This window comes from Pelodiscus sinensis, chromosome 26 (assembly GCF_049634645.1).
Source record: "Pelodiscus sinensis isolate JC-2024 chromosome 26, ASM4963464v1, whole genome shotgun sequence".
In the NCBI taxonomy this organism is placed as follows: domain Eukaryota; kingdom Metazoa; phylum Chordata; order Testudines; family Trionychidae; genus Pelodiscus; species Pelodiscus sinensis.
The window spans coordinates 10694709-10713051 of NC_134736.1; the positions used below are offsets into that span (position 1 = coordinate 10694709).

At 47.5% G+C, this 18343-nt stretch overlaps 1 protein-coding gene across 3 annotated transcripts in view; it reads right to left on the minus strand.

Moving 5' to 3' along the window:
• ETS1 (ETS proto-oncogene 1, transcription factor) overlaps positions 1-18343 on the minus strand; it is a 132751-nt gene that overhangs the window by 72290 nt on the left and 42118 nt on the right. Inside the window, exon 1 of one of the 3 annotated variants that reach the window (XM_006111160.2) lies at positions 3721-4175. The exons of the other annotated variants lie outside the window; for them this stretch is intronic. Within the exon in view, the coding sequence (XP_006111222.1) occupies positions 3721-3802 (82 nt within the window). The 5' untranslated portion in view covers positions 3803-4175. Of the gene's footprint in view, positions 1-3720; positions 4176-18343 lie in introns of those variants that run through there. 3 annotated transcript variants of the gene reach the window in all.

Consider the following 18343-nt stretch of genomic DNA (forward strand, 5'->3'; position numbering starts at 1 on the left):
GGGATTTACCTCAGGCAGAGTTTACCAATTTCAATATTCAATCACTTTTATTTTTCTTTAATACCTGGCGAGTTGGATGCCATCTTTTACAGAGCAGCTGGCAAACGACACCCTGCCAATTACACCCTGCAGACTGCTTAGGGCTTTGGCATGTAACCAAACCAAATCATGTATTGGGTTATTAGTGTAATAATTTAACTAAAATGCCACATCAACCTATCTATCTGGGTTCCCATATAGATGTCCATCACCCTGGTAACTGAGTCCTCAACTTCTCATCTCACACACCCACACTGGCAACAAGAGCACTGGATCACACTTTGGAAAGTTTTTACAACTTTGCACCCTTTGGTCCAAGGCAACCTAATCTTTACTTTTAAACCTTCAGGGTGTGCCGCATGTCCCATCTAAGGACGGTTGAACAGGGCATGAGTGGATGGGAGCTGGATTTTATTCCAGGGGCAGAGGAAGAGAATGGGAGGGGTGTGAAGAGCTTTCCCTGGCTATCAGCCCAGCTGAGGCACCTTCATTGTTCTACAGGAGCATCAGGCACCTGGCATATTCAACACTGTTGGTGCACTGAAATAAATGAATTCTCACTGCATACAATGAAGCCAGCAGATAACAGTGTGACTCACAGAAGGCAAAAACAAGGGAGCATCAGGAAGACTAGACGGGTCGGAGACTGACACAAGGCAACAGAATCTTTCACCTTGTTCCGCAGTGACCAAAAATGGCACCATTGGCAGCACTGGCATGTTCGCTGGCCTACTGGAAAGGAGTTGCTGCTCTCTGTCCATTCCTAGTGAGACACGCGTCCATATCCCAAAACACTGCCAAAGGATGGAACACTGAACCATCTAAGCATGGGGGAGTCTAATATTCTATGGACCGAACACCATCAGCTTCAGCAACAACTGTCCACACTCGCCTCATGCTCTTGACAGTCCTCAAACTACATGAAGAAACACTTCAACTTTTCTTTCAAAACGTTAAGGGGGAAATGGGGTTAAGCCACCTAATTGACAACACTGACTTTGGCTCACAAGCATAGTACAACCACCCAAACAGAAGCAACGGGAACGGCACGCGATAGGAAGTCGTCTCATTTTTTAGTGTTCTTCCAGCCACAAGTTTGAACTTCAGGTCAACTTTTTAAAAATGCCTGCAGTCCTCCACTACGTGGGAAGAATCAGGTTAAAACTTTCATGGGCTTGTTAACATACGGAAAAGAAACTCAGCTTATTAGGACCAATGGTTGTCTCTCCAACCAGCACCAGGCAACCAGAGCAGGGTAGAATTATGCCCACCCTACTCCCATGGAACTCCATCAATCCCAAATCCACTGAATGGCTGGAACAGAGCAGACTTGTGCCCCACATGGTGAAGACACCTGGTCCTTACCGGCTGGTGCCAGGAGATGTTTAAATGTTAACGGATGCCTTAGTATGAATACAGGCAAAATAAATCCCCCATCTTGCTCCCAGACCTGCCATACAAATGTCCCCAGTAACTACAGACACTTCTGTGATTCATATCTCCCAGCCTTTACCTTGCAAAGTGACTGTATCCCTTACATTTGAAATTGTTAGCCATTTATACCTATTTCTACAGGCTCTGTTTGGGAGAACAGTAAACAAAAACAATCCTCATAAGTGACTCAAGACCAGATTTTTTAAATGTTTGCAGGCACCTAAAGACGCGGATAGGGGGTTTTCAAAAGAGGGCCAAATCAGTTGAAGTTAGGCACCAAATCCACTTCACTTTTGAATATCCCACTAGATGCTTCTCTGCATCTTTCAATGTTTAAATATGTTTGCACTCCTAAGTGTTTAATTTCTATAGGCTTGAAAACTGTACACAGTATCCCAACATTACAGTACTGGCCTGATTGCCAGAGGTGCCAAGTATCTGCAAACTTCCACTGAAGTTGCCTTTGAAAAAGCAGGCTGCATATACATCTAGGTATTGCATATGGATAGGTGCTCGGTAAATACATTATTACACTTGTATGTGATGTTGTGCAACCTATGCATGTATCGATTTACTGTAGCTATCTGCAGGCAAGCTGGTCTGATATCAGTTTGTAGTTTTATCTCTGCACGCTAACCACAAAACAATGCGCTGGCCCCCTGCATTTTTACTGTCAGCTGTCACTTCTTTTCCCACATGCAGCCTGAAAACACGTCAACTGGCAGGAACAGAGCCCAGACTGGATTTCCTAGAAACTCGATAATTGACCAAGAAATGCAGAACTCTCCAACGGGTTTATTTATTTATTACGCTGGAACCCTATTATGGCCAGAAATGCCAATTTCAATCATCAGAAGATCTTGCCACTGCAGAGTGGAGCAATGGAGCTGCGCTTAATCCCGGCTTGAACCTAGATGGAAAAGTTTTCACGACAGGCCCTTTCGTGATTCAAGACCTGCACTCTCCCCCCAGCTAAAGGTGAAATGGAAGTTGCTTCATTGTTGAGGGACAGAGGAGCCAGTTAAATGAGGTTAAAATGAGAACAGCAACCCTTATTATTGCAGAGGCTGAACTCTTAGTGTTAACCACAGAGAGCAGTCGCTAAATGTATATCTGGTAACAACAAACACATAGCAACAGGTTACTGAAATTGCTGTCATGATAACATCAGTACCCCCTCCCACCCCAGAACCTGTCCAGGGAAAGGCAGCACCTGCAATGCTCTCTGGTTTAGTTTCTGAACATGGCCTACATGCAACGCATGGGATTTGATGGCCACAAGATATTTCCAGGATCTTTCATGAGCCACTTAGAGCTGTTTCAGTAAGAGAAGTTTCTCTCATATTGGAGGAGGGAGAGAGGTCGTACCTCTGTGTAAAAGTGATCAAAGCTTCCCCTCCATCAAACCTCCCCCTCTAGAGTCAGATCCTTGTCCCTTGCTAAGTAGCCAGCTAGAGAAGGGACAACCACGTGAGAGCAGCCTTCATGTAGGCAATAAAACAGCCTTAAAACGGATCCAAGATCAGAGCATTTTGCCTTCCCTAAAGGCATTCCTCGATTCCTTGGTGTACAGGGAATTCGGACGGAGGGAGGGGAAAGGAAGAGGTGGCCTGCAGCAGATCCCATTACAATAAAAGTTGTGGGGGGGGGGAGAAGGGGGGTGGTTACCATTTCAGCCCACACATTTTGCAGAACTCGCAAGGCAAATATTTTACCCCCCTCTCCCACCCACTAAAAGAACAGCTGCAAAAATAAACTGCACCGAGAGGAAAGAGTCTCATGAACCCCTGGGGGAGAAGGAGCGTAGAACCTGGTCAAACAGAACCCAATGGGGCTGCAAAGCATCCCACGCCCCCCAGCCAACCCTCCTCCTAAGCCAGAGACCAGCAGCAGCTCCAGGCAACACTTCTCCCTCTGTGACCGCCTTCCCACCGCTCCTTCAGCGTCCCCGGGGAGGCGACCCATCTCCCAGCACAGCTCCAGCCGTGTTAGGAACCGCAGGTCCCAGATGGCTGAGCAAAGGAGCCAGCAGTGAAATGTACTTAGTGTCCCCCGGTGAGCACAGACCTAAGGCACCAGCAGTGAAATTGACTAACCGGAGCCAGGGTCAGAGCGCACAGCCCAGCCCCACAGATCACGGCTCCCAACCCCTCAGCGCAAGGCTCCGAGCGTGAAACTTACCCCCCTCCCTTCCCACAGACGCGCCCGGTCCTGAGGGGGCGGGGAGGCAGCCGCCGGCAAGCTTACCCGGGGAAGGGAAGAAATCTACATCCACCTTCTCGGTTTTGATGATGGTCAGGGTGGGTTTCAGGTCCACGGCCGCCTTCATGGCTCGCTCCCTGCTTGCCTCGGGTGTGTTTTACAATAGTCCCTGCCGGGGAGTCGTGGGGGGAGGAGAGGCTGCTGCCTGGGTTCCCGGTGCCCCCTGCTGGGAACGGTCCCGTGCGCCCCTGCCTGGCTGGCGCAAAGTTGGCTCTTGGAGAAGAAGGGGGCGCGTCTCTCCTCCCCTCCCTCCTTCCCCGGTCCCACGCTCAGCCTGGCCCGTCTCCTCCTCCTCGGCCCGCCGGGCTCGGTAGCTCGCCTTGCTCTCCCTTCCGCACTCCCTCGCTCTCTTATTCTTCTAGGGCGGATCTTCTCACAGGCGCCGCAGCTGAGCCCCCCTCCCCGCCAGCCCAGAGAGCAGCGGTTGGGGTGAGGAGCTGCAGGGAAGGGGAGGGAGATGGGCCGGGCTCAGCTACAGTGACAGCGGCCAGGGGAGGGACCCGGCTGCCTCCGCCCAGCCGGCCTCAGCGGGCTTCAAAAGACCAGAGTAGCGCGCACGGGTCCGGGCGCTTTGGGAAGGGCAGGGCGCACCAGCCTTCCCAAACTGGCCCACCCAGCGGATGCGGGAGAAGGGCCCGCTGTGGGGGGAAAGGTCCCATGTTGCAGGTAAAGTCCAGGGTCCCATAGGGAGAGTCGAGAGGGGAAACTCCCATGCCTGGCCCATTGGGGTGCATGGGGAGACGACCCCCTGTCCAATCCATACAGTGGGAAAGAAAGCCCCATTCCACTTCCCAGCTGGGGCTGGAGTGGAAGGTCCCAGGAAAGGAGTCTTAACAGAGCTGCTCCCCACTAAGATGCTACAGAACTTACTCTGAAACCTGGGGAGAACTGATCAGAGAATGAGCAGCTAAACCATCCTATCCACAGCACTCTCCATGACAAACCATGGGTCTTTTCTAGGCGGGATGGATACAAATAAGCAGATTGGGGAGGGATGGCCCACAATGTGGTCTCAGCTGCCCACACAGAGCTTGATTAATGATTTCAGTGGGCTATGGTTCAGGCCCAGCAACTAGATAACTGGCCTTCATACAGACTTCTGCCACCCAGAGCTGGGCACACCTAAAAACGGAACTGAAAGACATGTATTTGTATTAAAAACAGTTATGGGGATCTTTGATTAGGACTCTCTGAGAAAACACAACTTGTCATGGCAGGCTACCCCTCCCCCCATCCCGTCCCAGGAGACATTGTTGATGATCCAATATGACTTCTTGTTGAATCCAAGGTAACAGCATTCCTCCTGCAGTTTCAGCAAAATATGGTCCCCCTCAATTCCTCTCCTGAACTGTCAGAGTTGCTGTACGCTGTTACATAGCTAGATGCACTCCACACCAGAAGTGGCTGCATTCATAGAATCTCCTGAGTATGAATGCACTTCTCTGAACATACATGCCATGTGCAGACTCTATGTGGGAGGGGGGAGATTATATGTATGCTGGGGTTTGTTTATGTGTGATAAGGAGAGGAGAGAAAGGAAAGAAGAGAGAATCATTGTGTGTGTGCACATGCGTGCATACATGCGGGGGCTTGCATGCATGGGATGGCTGGAAGTTATCCAGCACAGCCCTAGTTTGCATAACTGGTTTGTAAAGGGGCTTGAAAGGTGCTATAAAAGATGTGAGATCAATATCATGCCAGGGTGTCGTGAGCTTAACTGAAGAGAGGAATCTCGGTTTTCACATAAAGTATGTTTTATGGGTAGCAAAAACTTCAGACCACAAACGGCAGCGCAAGAAGGGAGCTTATGACTCAGAGATGTCAATTTACCGGTAGAAGTGTAAGAAGACCAAAACAAATGGCCTTAGCAACCTGCCGTTGTGGTTCTCTCACTCAAAAGCGAACAGTCGCTGTTCTACTCGGAGAGGGAGATTGGGTCACGTTACTCAGAAACGGGCTGAACTGTACACTCTAAGCATCGATGGCGTTCTGCTCTGAAGTGCCTGATTTTGGAGCCAAATTGCACGGCTGTCTCTATTGTCTAGAAAAGGTGAGAGCAACCAAACAGATGTAAGAATCAGACTAGACTAGACTCACTTCCAAAACTTGCCTATGTCCAGAAGCAAATACAAACTTTGGGGCTCCGGCTATTTGGAGTTGGCCTTAGGGGTAGTTTTACCATTCACCTACAGCACATTTCTAGAAGGAAGAGCTGGGTGGCTTATGAGGCAGTGGGGTTGAGTGACCAGGATACAGAGTTGGAGTCAGGGGCTTGATTCTTACTAATGGCCACATTTCCCAAGGTATTTAGGTGCCAAAAATGCAGCTAGGCACAGAACACTGAGATAAATTTGGCTCCTGAGTCCTGATGAAAGTCAATTAAACTTACAGGCTAGAACCACAAAAAGCACCACTCAACCCCTCCCCCTCCTCAACTGCTCCCCAATCCCATAGGCACCTACGTTACCATTGCTCTTAAGTTTCTGCTGGTAGAGTGCTCTGGGCACTTAGGCAGTTTTGCACATGCCCATGGATGGAAGCTGTGTTCAGATGCCACTGAGCTGTTTGGCAGCCCACTTCATGCCGAAGCCTTAGCACAGGGGTGGGAAACCTCAGGCCCGGGGGCCGGATGCAGCCCCCAGCTTGCCTGGATCCAGCCCCTGAGGCTCAGGGATCCCCCCCACATTGGGGCACTGGTGCTGGTGCTCCAGCACCCCTGCAATCTACCCACACACAAAATCTACTAGCCTGAGCCCCCCCCCCTAGGCCCTGGTATGCCAGGGGAATGTGAGGAGTATCTTTCTCCTTCTCTGTCAGGGGCTTCTCCAGCTGATTTTTCTCTGTGTAAGTGGTCCTTGACTCAAAAAAAGCCCCCCCCCCCCACAGGATTCTCCTCCTAGCCAGTCCTAGGGGCTTGATGCAGTAGCACGCCTACCCGATCCTAATAAGGGTTCAGCACTGACTTGCCCACACCCCTTTGCAGATCTAGCCCCAGGTGTGTAACCCAGTTCTCTGCTTTTCACAATCTTACTAGGCATCCATCTACAGCTGTAGGCACCTAAATCCCTTTGTTCATCTGACTCCCAGACCCTTCTACACCCCTCTAGTAATGGCACGGTAGCACAAATGAGTACAAGGCTCCCTGGATTCTATTGCCAGTTCAGCCTCTGATTTGCTGTGGGAGCTCCAAAAAAGTCAGCCACTGAGCCCGTCGGTGCCTCAGTTTCCCCATGGGAATTCTAATTCCTATCCCGCTTTTTGAAAGGGCTTTGAGCTCTGCATAGGAAAAGCCAGGCACAAATGATACTCATTCTTCTTCAGTATCTAATGCTGCAATCATACTGGAAAACTGACGCTGAGAAAGAATGATCAAGAGCGATCCACATTTCGTATTTCATACTCTTCTTCTGTTAACAAGTGGTTGTGCTGAGAGCTTGTCCCTTTTGCTTGCCTTGTACATTTTTATTTTAGTTCTGCTCCTTCTTCTCCCAGCATAACTGGGAAAGAGAGGCTATGTCTAGACTACAGACTTTTTGCGCAAGAAGCTTTTGTCGGAAGAGATCTTCTGCAAAAACGTATTGCACAAGAGCACGTCCACACTGCAAAAGCGCATCAAAAAAGGGATGCGCTTTTGCGAAAGAGAGTGTGCAGACTGCCTGGATGCTCTCTCACAAGTAAGCAGTGATTGCTATGGACAGAATGGCCACCAGGGCACCTGTGCTTTTCCCTCTTCCTTCTTCTTGCGCAAAAAGACCCTCTTCCCCGTTCACACACACCTTTTCGCGCAAGAGCTCTTGTGCAAAAAGGCATTCTTCCTCATAGAATGAGGATTAACAAGTGCGCAAAAACCCCTCTGATCTTTTCTTACTTGTGCAAAAACACGCTTGAGGTTTGGACGCTCCGTGAGTTTTTGTGGAAAAACGGCCGTTTTTCTGCAAAAACTCTGTCCCTCCTTCTGGCTATGTCTACACTACAAAGTGGAGATCAGAAACTGAAAAAATAGGCTTTAGAAGGAGGTTAGACGGGACCTTTCCAGTTCAAAATCAAAAGCTGATGCAAAAGAAACAGCTGCCCCTTCTGTAGGATTTGTTCCAGTGCAGATTTAGGAGGGAAACATGATGCAATTTACACCGGCTGATAATCTTTCCCTTCCTATGTTTCCCAGGAATGCTGTAATCCCAAGGACAATGTATGTGTGAGTTTATACACATGCATGCTGTAATTTGCCGTGGGGAATGGTGCATTGGGGGAGGGGGTGGCCAGTTACATAGCTGGCTGCAGACTTTTGGCTGTAATGATGAAGCCATCAAAATGCACCTGTGGTCCCCGCAGTATTAAAATGACCCAGCCATTCCGCGGCGTTTGATAATCCAGGCAGTCTGCCTCCTGCTGCAAACCACAATCCTCAGAATGAAACAGACGATGAGACAGGCTCTGAGTCTTACCTTGGGGCCGGCTGCTGGGGATGGGCTGTCAACTACATCCTTGAGAACATAGCCGGGAGGGTCAGCCAGTGGGACAGCAGAGTGATGACAGGCAGGAGAACTACAAAGCTCAGTACGAGGGGCCAAAGCCTCATCTCCTGTATTCTAGCCCTAGTCCCCTGGGGTGATAACTGTTGGCTTGGACCCTATTGCAGGAGATAAAATTGCATGGACTGGCTGGGATCCTGAACACCTGAAACAAGCACCTTTTTGTCTCGTCAAACGTGGTTCTTATTAGGGAGTATCTTTAGGTATATGGACTCCCCACTAAGTTCTGGCCCAGCCAAATGAACAAGATGAGGTCATAGCCTGGTGGGATGTGGCCATAAGTAGCTTCTTCTCCCCCCCCCCCCCCCCAACTTCTATTTTACTTCACTGCTCGGGGAATGAAAGAAGGCACTAAAATACAGCCACAAATTCTGGAGAACCAGGGCTGGAAACAGGGTTAGAAGGAGAGACGGAACATCTGGGAGGCTGCAAATAGAAAATTCCTAGGACATACGAACGGCCATATTGGGTCAGACCAAAAGTCCATCTAGCCCAGTATCCTGTCTTCTGACAATGGCCAGTGCCAGGTACCCCAGAGGGAATGAACAGAATAGGGAATCATCAAGTGGTCCATCCCCCGTTGCACATTCCCAGCCTCTGACAAACAGAGGCTAAGGTCACCATCCCTGCCCATCCTGGCTATTAGCCATTGATGGACCTATCCTCCATGAATTTATGCAGTTCTTGTTTTAATCCTGTTAAAGTCCTGGTCTTCACAACATCCTCTGGCAAGGAGTTCCCCAGGTTGTGTGTTTTGTGAAGAAATATTTCCTTTTGTTTGTTTTAAACCTGCTACCTACTAATTTCATTTGGTGACCCCCTCCGTTCTTGTGTAATGGGAGCAAGTAAATATCTTTTCCTTATTTACTTTCTCCATAGGGGTCATGATTTTATAGACCTCTATCATATCCCCCAGTGGTATTAATCTCTCATCATATGGCAGCTATTCCACACCCCTAATCATTTTTGTTGCCCTTTTCTGAACTTTATTCCAATGCCAAGATATCTTTTTTGAGAGAAGGCGACCACATGTGCACGTAATATTCAAGATGTGGGCATGTCATGGAATTATACAGAGGCAATAAGATTTTCTCTGTCTTATTCGCGTTCCCTTTTTTAATGATTCCTAATGTTCGGTTTGCCGGCAGTGCAGCCTCTCTCTTTTAGACCAGCCACAGCCTGGCTGCTGCCTTCATTGGTGCTCATTTCAGGGCTCGAGACATGAAAGTCCCAGCTCTGAATTCCAGCAGAGTTGCTCAAAGGCTGTGTGTTTGGGAAGGCCAGGGAAAGAGTCCACTGGGTAGTTTCTCCATCTGGGAGGTGACTGTTTGCATTCATGCCTTCCCAGACATGAGTTGGTCTGGCAAGGGCTGGGGCTAATTCCTGCTCGCAGTTGTGAGAAACGTCTTTCCTTTTGAACCTTCAAAATCCCCCTCCTTTCCATGATCTCCGGCTATTGAATGTTCCTCTCCATGAGGCGTCTCTCCTATGGAGGAGGACGTGATCTCCCAGCTCCTCTTCTCACTGATATGTTAAAAAGATTCTGCTGTTGTGCAGAGATAACCATTTGCCCTCCTCCTCCAATGGGACCGGGTTGCTTCTCAAGCCTTTATTGTCTGCCTTCCTTTGTTTCAAAGTCCCCTTGTTCCCCCGTGAGCCCTTTGTTTTGTTTTGTTTTAAATAATAATAACAATAAAGGAATTTACTGCTGGTGAAAGGTGTCAAGACCGAGGCCTCAGTCGTGACTGGGGGTTAGCAGCAAGGCCTTCCCGGGTCTGGCACTTTCAATTTGGTGGAGTCAGATTGCAATCTGAAAGTAACCATCCTGTGAACTTCCAGTTTTTATGTGGCTGCCATTCCCCCTCTCCTCCCCTCCCTCAAATTTCCCCTCTCTTATTGCTGTGGAGACAGCACATTTTCAAAATGCTGTCCTACTACCTGCACAAAGAAACCCCTTCCCCCTCACTCCGACCGACCGCTGAAATGCAGTCAGCTCTGGGGTGAAATGTAGCAGCCGGTTTAACAGCACACAGCAACGCCACACAGCAGTTAAAGGCAGGAAATTAAGAATACCCTCGCCAATTAAATCTGCAGGGGGATATTTACAGCAGAATGTAATGAGCCAAATTGGAGCCCTACCCAAAATTGCAATGAGATTTTTTTTTAGTGGCTGCAAGTCACTGGTTTGATGTCTCATTGAGGAAACAATATCCAGAGGGCACCAGACAAAAATCAGGAGCAACAGGAACAAATGGCACGTGATTCCAAAGGGAAACAGAGACATGAAAGGATTTATTGCAAGAGGGTCACTGATGAAAAGAACAGCAACTCCTCCCTAAGAAAGGGGAAAAGCCAGGGAGGGAGCTGCTGGGTGTGGAGCCAGTGAAAGGCAATAGGAGGAAGACGTGTCTGCCACGTACATTCCTCAGGGAGATACCTTTTCCCAGAATTTAAAAGGAAAGTTTGGAGAAATAGCTGGGAAGCATTACAGACCATTGGGATATGCTGGTGAACAGGGTTGGACTGGCAGTCTGGCGACCCGAGGCTTTTCTTTAGAGACCGAATGCAGCAGGGTAAGTTTAACCCACAAGCCAGCATGTGCCCCTCCGCTGTACCTGATCCCCAGTGATTAGCAGGGCGCTCCAGGACCAGCGCCTGAGCTGCAGAGATTTCTCTTTTCCGTTCTCGCTCTTAATCCCCAATCTCAGCTACCATGGCACAGAACTGGGGGCTTCTCCAGCATCCAAAGAGCTCTGGCCGGAGACTCCCAGGACCCATTAGCGGCTGCGTGTTGCAGGTTCGTGAGCTGCAGAGGGTGTAAGCAACTTGCATCTCAGCTTAAAAGCCTGGAAAGACCCCACCATTTGCGCTCCAGAGGTGACCAGTGAACCAAGATCAGGCTAACCCTTATTCGCTCCTCAGTGCAGAGCTGGGGGGAGTGTCTCTGGCAACCTCCACTACTCACCCACTCAGCAGAGATGACTCACAAAGGTATCACGGAATAAATTGCCTAGGCAGGTTGTGGAATCTATATCACTGGAGATATTTAAGAGCAGGCTGGACGGACGGCTATCAGGGATGATCTAGACAGTGCTTGGTTCTGCTGTGAGGGCAGGGGACTGGACTTGATGACCTCTTGAGGTCCCTTCCAGTTCCAGTGTTCTGTGATTCTGTGATTCTATATTGACTATGAAATGCCCCCAGCTATGCACTGACCACCCCTTCAGTTCACACAGATCTCTACAGCCACCAGGGGGTAACAACAGAAGCATCTGAGGGTGATTCTTAGCTTTGGTTTCATCTCTCCAGTACCCAGTCAGTGTCCTGACAAGATTATGCTTCCCCGATGAAGTTCATTAGTGGAGCACGTTGGCACTCATTCATTACCCTGCTTGTAGAGCTGTGCTGGTGGAAATCTTTATAACCGGCTCTGCTCACAGACGCTTCCCAACTCCTCTGCTCAAGCAGTTGCATTGTTCTCCTAATAAAAGCATCCTGGATTTTTTTGCTACTTAACTCTAGAGTCGAGAGCTAAGTAGCAGAGACTCTTCGCAATTACTCCAAACATGGCAAGCCTCTTACCTTCCTCGCCCCTGCCAACACATCCCAAGCCTGACTTGCCATGACACAGGTCCAATATGCAGCATCCCTGCTGTTTAAGCCCTGGGCTTCTTCAGAGACAAGAGCCTCACATGGTTGTGAAGTATGTCAACAAGCACAGCAGTGTTGTCACATGAAGAGTAAGGGTGTGTCTAGACTACATGGCTCCATCGACGGAGCCATGTAGATGAGTTTACTAGACAAAGGGAAATGAAGCAGCAATTTAAATAATGGCCCGCGGCCCATTTGTTTGCGTCCCGCGGTGCGGCTTGGGTTTACGCGGGGCTCACCACGTGGCCCGTGGGTGGAAGCCAAAACAAAAAGTAATCAAAAAAGGTCTTCTGTTGACATGAGTTTTAGTAGTTAAATTCATGAACTGTCATTGCTCATTAAAAGTGCTGTCCTATGGGTCGAAATGGGGTAAATATTGCATTTTATTAATATCAGCAGAACTGACTTCAATGGGGTCTGTGTGTTGCGTAGTCTTGCTTTAATCCTTGTATGCATGCCCGTCAGTGTGAAAGAAGCTATTTGCATGTATTTGCATATATATTTGCATGTATATGCAACCACACTTAAGTTGCAGCCCTCAGCATGTGCTGTGAGTATCATTGTGGCTCCCGGAGCTTCCAAAGTTGAGTAGCCTTGGGCTAGATGGACCTTTGGTCTAACTCAACATGGCCGTTCTTATGGCCCCACTTTGGACGTCGGGGAAATTCTGATTCTTATTCTGGGGTCATCTCTATACATTGGCCAGCATCTCCTGTCACCCCAGATAATAGATTTAATCGTTGTTGTCCTCTCCCATAAAGAAATTGGGATTTTTGTTCCCAAACATGCACTGGAATCATATGCTGCTACTATGCTAATAAACCAGGGGAAAGTTTTCCACACAGCAAATAGCTATTTGGAATGCATATTTCTCTGCTTCGTCATGGTTATTTAATAACTTCACTTCAAGAGGGATCGCGGGAGAACCGCAATTTGTTTCCATGAGGGCATTGGCAGTCAGACAGTCCAAGCCCAAAGCTCAGCCTAGCATAATATTCAGCCTCGGAAACTGTAGCCATGAGACAAATATAATTGTGTGTATCGGGGGTGCTTCAGACATATGAATGAAATGGACATGAGTGGTTCAGGAAACGAAATTCTACAGCACATCTCTCAACACCGTAAGGATGGCCATGTGGTGAAGACACCAGTCAAGGACTCAGTCAGAAAATTCTCCAGCAGCTGTGCTCCTAAGTGTATTACCATTGAAAAATGCTGATTCATTGAAACCAGAACAGTTGGAGGGACCAGGAGAGACCATGCAGGAGAGGGAATATCTTTTATTGGATCACCCTCTGTTGGTGAGAGAGACATGCTTTCAAACTCCACAGAGCTTTTCTTCAGATCCTGGGACCGTTTTGATGAATTTCCCAATTTGAAAAAAAAAGTTGAAAAATGTTTCAAGACTTTTTTAATCAAAACATTTTGGGCTGGGAGGGGGGGTTGTTTATTTACATTAACTTTCAAAAGGAAAAGTTGATTTGAAGCAATGTCAAGAAAAGTTACAAAGAAAGAAGGTCTCACGTGAGCTGAACTGACTTTTTATTTCAGTTTGTTGGCCCCTGAAAATGTTGAGAGTTTGATTTTTCATGCTCATTCCGGATGAGAACATTTTTCAAAACCCCCAAAATTCTCCTAGGATGGGAAAATCCTTTCCCAGCCCAGCCCCACCCAGCCGTTGCAAATTCAATGCCTAGAAGAATCAGATATTTCCTCTATACTCTTTTACAAATCATTCCTTGCGTCCCAGGTCCTAGGTTTTGCAGGGGTGTTGTACAGATCCATCCATAAACACCTGGGAAGTGCTCTCACAGTGAGACAGGCTGTGCAATTACTTAGACTGAGAGAGAACTTTTTATGCTGACTCCCTATTGGGAGCATTATGGTGAGTCGTGCTTCCTGTCGGAGTAGCAGCAGGTGCTGTATATACATATAATGAAAAGATAGTTCCAGCCCCAGAGAGATGTCAATCAAACATCTGATGAGACACAACAGGTGGGCACAACACACAGCTGGGAGAAGCGCAAGCTCGGGACTATGATTAGTGTAACAAGCTGTGTTCTGGGCACACCAACTGCCTATCTATGGAGCGGAAGGATCAGGCCCTCGGCTAGTCTGCTGCTGGCATTCTGTTGAAAGCACACTTGGGCCCAGTCCCAGGAAAGTCCAAATCTGTCCTCTGCCAGATTTGCTCCTTCGGAGAGGAGACGTTCATCAGGGAGCAATGTGCTTCCAACGAGTTCCTCCCTCTCGCGGTGAAGGATTTTGTCACTGTGCATTTCCCATAGAAAAACCTTGCTCAGCGCTCTCTCCACACTGGAAATCTCTCGCCCCTCCCAATTGTCTGCGCTTGGCAGCCCTGCCTTATAGCGAATAAATGGCAGAGAAAATACTCCGCTCTACACGTGTTTGCATTTTTCAGGGTGGGTGTCTTGGACGGCAGTCCTGGCTGCACAACAATGCCGCGCTTGTTCTGCCTCGCGCTCCAGAGCAAGCCTGAATAGATCTGTCTAAAGTTATAAGCGGCGCAGCCTCTGGGCTCCGAGAGATCACAGGCCGCATGCTAGGCCAGAACAAAGACCCCGCTATTTCCTAACAATTAGCCCATCTAAAAGGACATCTATCTCCCTCTATTAGAGCCACCACGTGCCTCCAAGTCAGCCCATTGTAAGGCTAATTAAATAACACGCCTCTCTCCCCATGAGGGTCTCCTGATTAGCTTCCCTCAGCCCAGAAGCCCTGCTGGTACAAATGGGAAGGAGACAGCTGGTCAGCATGGCCCTTCAGTGGAAAGATCGTCTCCTTTATGTAACTAGTAACAGAGAGGTAGCCGTGTTAGTCTGATCTCGCTAAAACAAAAGGAAAAACTATGTAGCGCTTTAAAGATTAACAAGATGGTTTAATAGGTGATGAGCTTTCGTGGGCCAGACCCACTTCTGGCCCACGAAAGCTCATCACCTATTAAACCATCTTGTTAATCTTTAAATTGCTACATAGTTTTTCCTTTCCTTTATGTATCTGTTATCTTTACCATCAACACTGGTTACTTCAGTTTTTTACATTATGCATGTTTACATCAGTAGAGCGGAGATCTTGGGATACAGAGTAAAGATCTTAGGAGTAGAATATCATTTCACTTCCGTATCTCTCTGCCCATGGAAAACTAATAATAACATGCTCCCACTAGCTACAACTGGAACTGTGACACTCAGCATGTCTGCAGATCAGACCCTTGGTATACATGCAGTTGTGAATTTTTAAGGCCAGCCGAGTTCATTATGATTATCTAGTCTGGCCTCCTGTGTACCATCAGGCGGGGAATTTCACCCAGCAATTCCTACATCAAGTGTTTGTCAAGCCTAGAGCGAATCTTTCAAAATATATCTATTTGTAATGAAGAATCCACCATGTCCTTTGGTAAGTTTATCCAATGCTCAATTACTATCACTTAAATTCAGATTTGAAATTTGGCACAGGTTTTTTTTAACTAGCTTTAGTTTCCAGGCACTGGACCTGTTCAACTGCTTTTTTTGTCTAGACTGAAGAACCTATCCAAAATCTTTCAAAGCACTGAACATTGATTAATCTTCACAGGCCCTTCTCGGGTAGATTAATATTTTTGATGGACAAGCAAACTGAAGCTGAGAGGTTAAATGTGGCCAATGTCAATTGGTCACAGAATTGGGATTAAAATCCAGGACTGCATGACTTCCAAAACTACATTCACTCCTCTACATGGATTTATATTGCATAAAACCCCTTCCTGCTACTGTAGGATACAGTTCCCCCAAAAGAGGATGGCTGTGTCTACACTGGGCCACTTATTTTGGAAAAGCAGCCGCTTTTCTGGAATAACTTGAAAGCTGTCTACACTGGCCGCTTGCTTTTCCAGAAAAGCAATGACGATCTACTGTAAAATTGTCAGTGCTGCTCTCGTTCGGGCAAAAGTCCTTTTCCAGAAAAACTATTACGGAAAAGGGCCAGTGTAGACAGCACAGTACTCTTTTCCGCAAAAAAGCCCTGATCGCGAAAATGACGATTGGGGCTTTTTTCCAGAAAAGCGCGTCTACATTGGCACAGATGCTTTTTCGGGAAAAGTGCTTTTCCGGAAAAGTATCCTACCAATGTAGATGCGCTTTTTCTGGAAATACTTATAACGGAAAACTGTTCCATTTTAAGCATTTCCGGAAAAGGGTGCCAGTGTAGACGTAGCCGATGTGTTTAATATCTATGCACATCTTGCAAACAGTCCATGTTCTGCCTAGAAGTAGGTTAGCCCCAAAATTATAGTATCATAAGTAGATAGAAACCTGATCAATCCTTCTCACATGAGTTTGTCATTGACTGTGACCACAAAAGGATTGGACCATAACGTGAGTACAGTATAATACAGATAAAGACTCATTAGAGTTATGGCATCCAGGCAAGAGGCCAAAATAGGTCTCTCAAATAGAGGCCAGCCTGGTCTGGATAAAAATAAAAACTGACCTGAATCTTTAGCCCTGAAACATTTTCAGCCAGTCAGGAAAGTTCAGATGATCTTTCTCTGCACATGGGAACTCATGAGCCACCAGAACAGTAGACCCCAATGGCTAAGCGAGTCCAATATGCTGTCTTGCCTCAACCTCAATTCAGAATCACTAGAACGGGTCATGGTGAAGCCGAGTGGCCCTTTCACAAACCACAGTGTGTTCCTGCTCAGAATAAAGGCCAAGTTTTGATTTCTCCATCCATCATCTCCTGCTTCTTATGGGGGGATTTGCGTTTACACATGAGCTAAAGCCCAGCGAACAAAAGAGCACAACACTGCTAAATCGCTCCAGATGTCCAACACCTCCCCCTACCATATCACACATGTTCCCCAGACCAAGGAGAAATACAGTTGCTTTCTGCCAAGTCTATAGTCAGCATTAGTTGAGTGCATCCCCCTTGCCCCAATTAAATCATTATTTTTCCATTCTCAGCCATTGAAATCGTTATTTTCACACCAACTAGTGCATGGCTGGAAGACTAGAAGGTGGGTCTGTGGATTAATGAGCTGATTTCCCGTGGACCTCCGGCTGCAGCCTTGGAACAGCTGGAGTTCCTAGTGTAACCCACACACCTTCTGGGTGGGGTGCACTGTCCCATGTACTGGCACAGAGACTTCTTATAGAGAAAAGAATGAGTCTGCACTATAGCCTTAGCTAACAGCCAGCTGGGTTTTGGCTCTGTGCAGCAGAGGCTCATGTTCTAAGCTCCAGAGGTCCCAGGTTTGATTCCGCCCACAGGCAACTGGGGTCTGTCATTAGGTCAAACTGCTCTCCACAAAAGTGAGGCAGTAAGATCCCACATCCCAACTCTTGTCCCAGGGAGAAAGTAAAAGGCAGGAGACGGGGGAGGAAACAGAGCTTTGTTTCTGTTCTGGTGGGAACTTGACAAAAATTAGCTCCTGTTTTCAGACCCCCACACATCTCCCTAATTACTCATGGCCTGGTCCAGTTGCTGCTGGAGCATGTGTGGGAAAATTCTGAGGCGCTTTAAAGATGCATTGCAGCTTGCCAGAAAACAAAAGCATGCATGTGAATGCACATATATATGTGGGATTTTGTAGTAAATGCACAAAGAATAGTATGTCTCAACACACACTGCTGTTCAAATCATACTTGCTGCACCCTCTGCCAATGCAAACATTTTAGGTGAAATTTCGGGGAGGTTTCCACCATGCCAAATTTTTCTTTGCAGGAAGATAAGTGACTTGCCCAGAGCTAATCAATAAGCCACTAGCAGAGCTAGGGTATGTCTACACTTCAAGTTTATTTCAAAATAAGTTATTTTGGAATAATAACTTCCAAAATAGCGATTTCAAAATAGCAAATCCACACAACAGGGAACCTTCAAAAGTAGTCCGAGGCAGGCTCCCTAACGTGGACTTGCTACCTCAATTTAGAGCCCCAGGAAGCACCGGGGAATAATTAGTTTGAGTGACCCTGGGGAGGAGCTATTTCGAAATAGCAGCAATGCAGTGTCCACACTACCGCTATTCCGAAATAACAATTTTGAAATAAGTTTTATTCCTCGTGAATTGAGGGTTTATTATTTTGAAATAAGAAGCCTGTAATTTCAAAATAATGGGCTTGTGGTGTGGACGCTCACTTTGCTGGTTACCACAGAGGACTGGGTATCAGAAGAAATAAGTGCTATTCCCTGGTGGGCATGTCAACAGTGTTATTTCAAAACAACAGACAGAATTTCTCGCATCTAAGACCCCCTGAAGTGTGGCATGTTCAAAAGCACAGATCTAGGTCTGAACTTTGCCATTTGAGTTCCTCCCTTATTCACCTCAAGAAATGGATGGAGACAGAGAAAGCAGAAAGGTGCAACACATTAACCAGGGCCCCCTCTCAACCCATTTTTCCTGAAACCTCTGGGAACTGCTTCCCAAG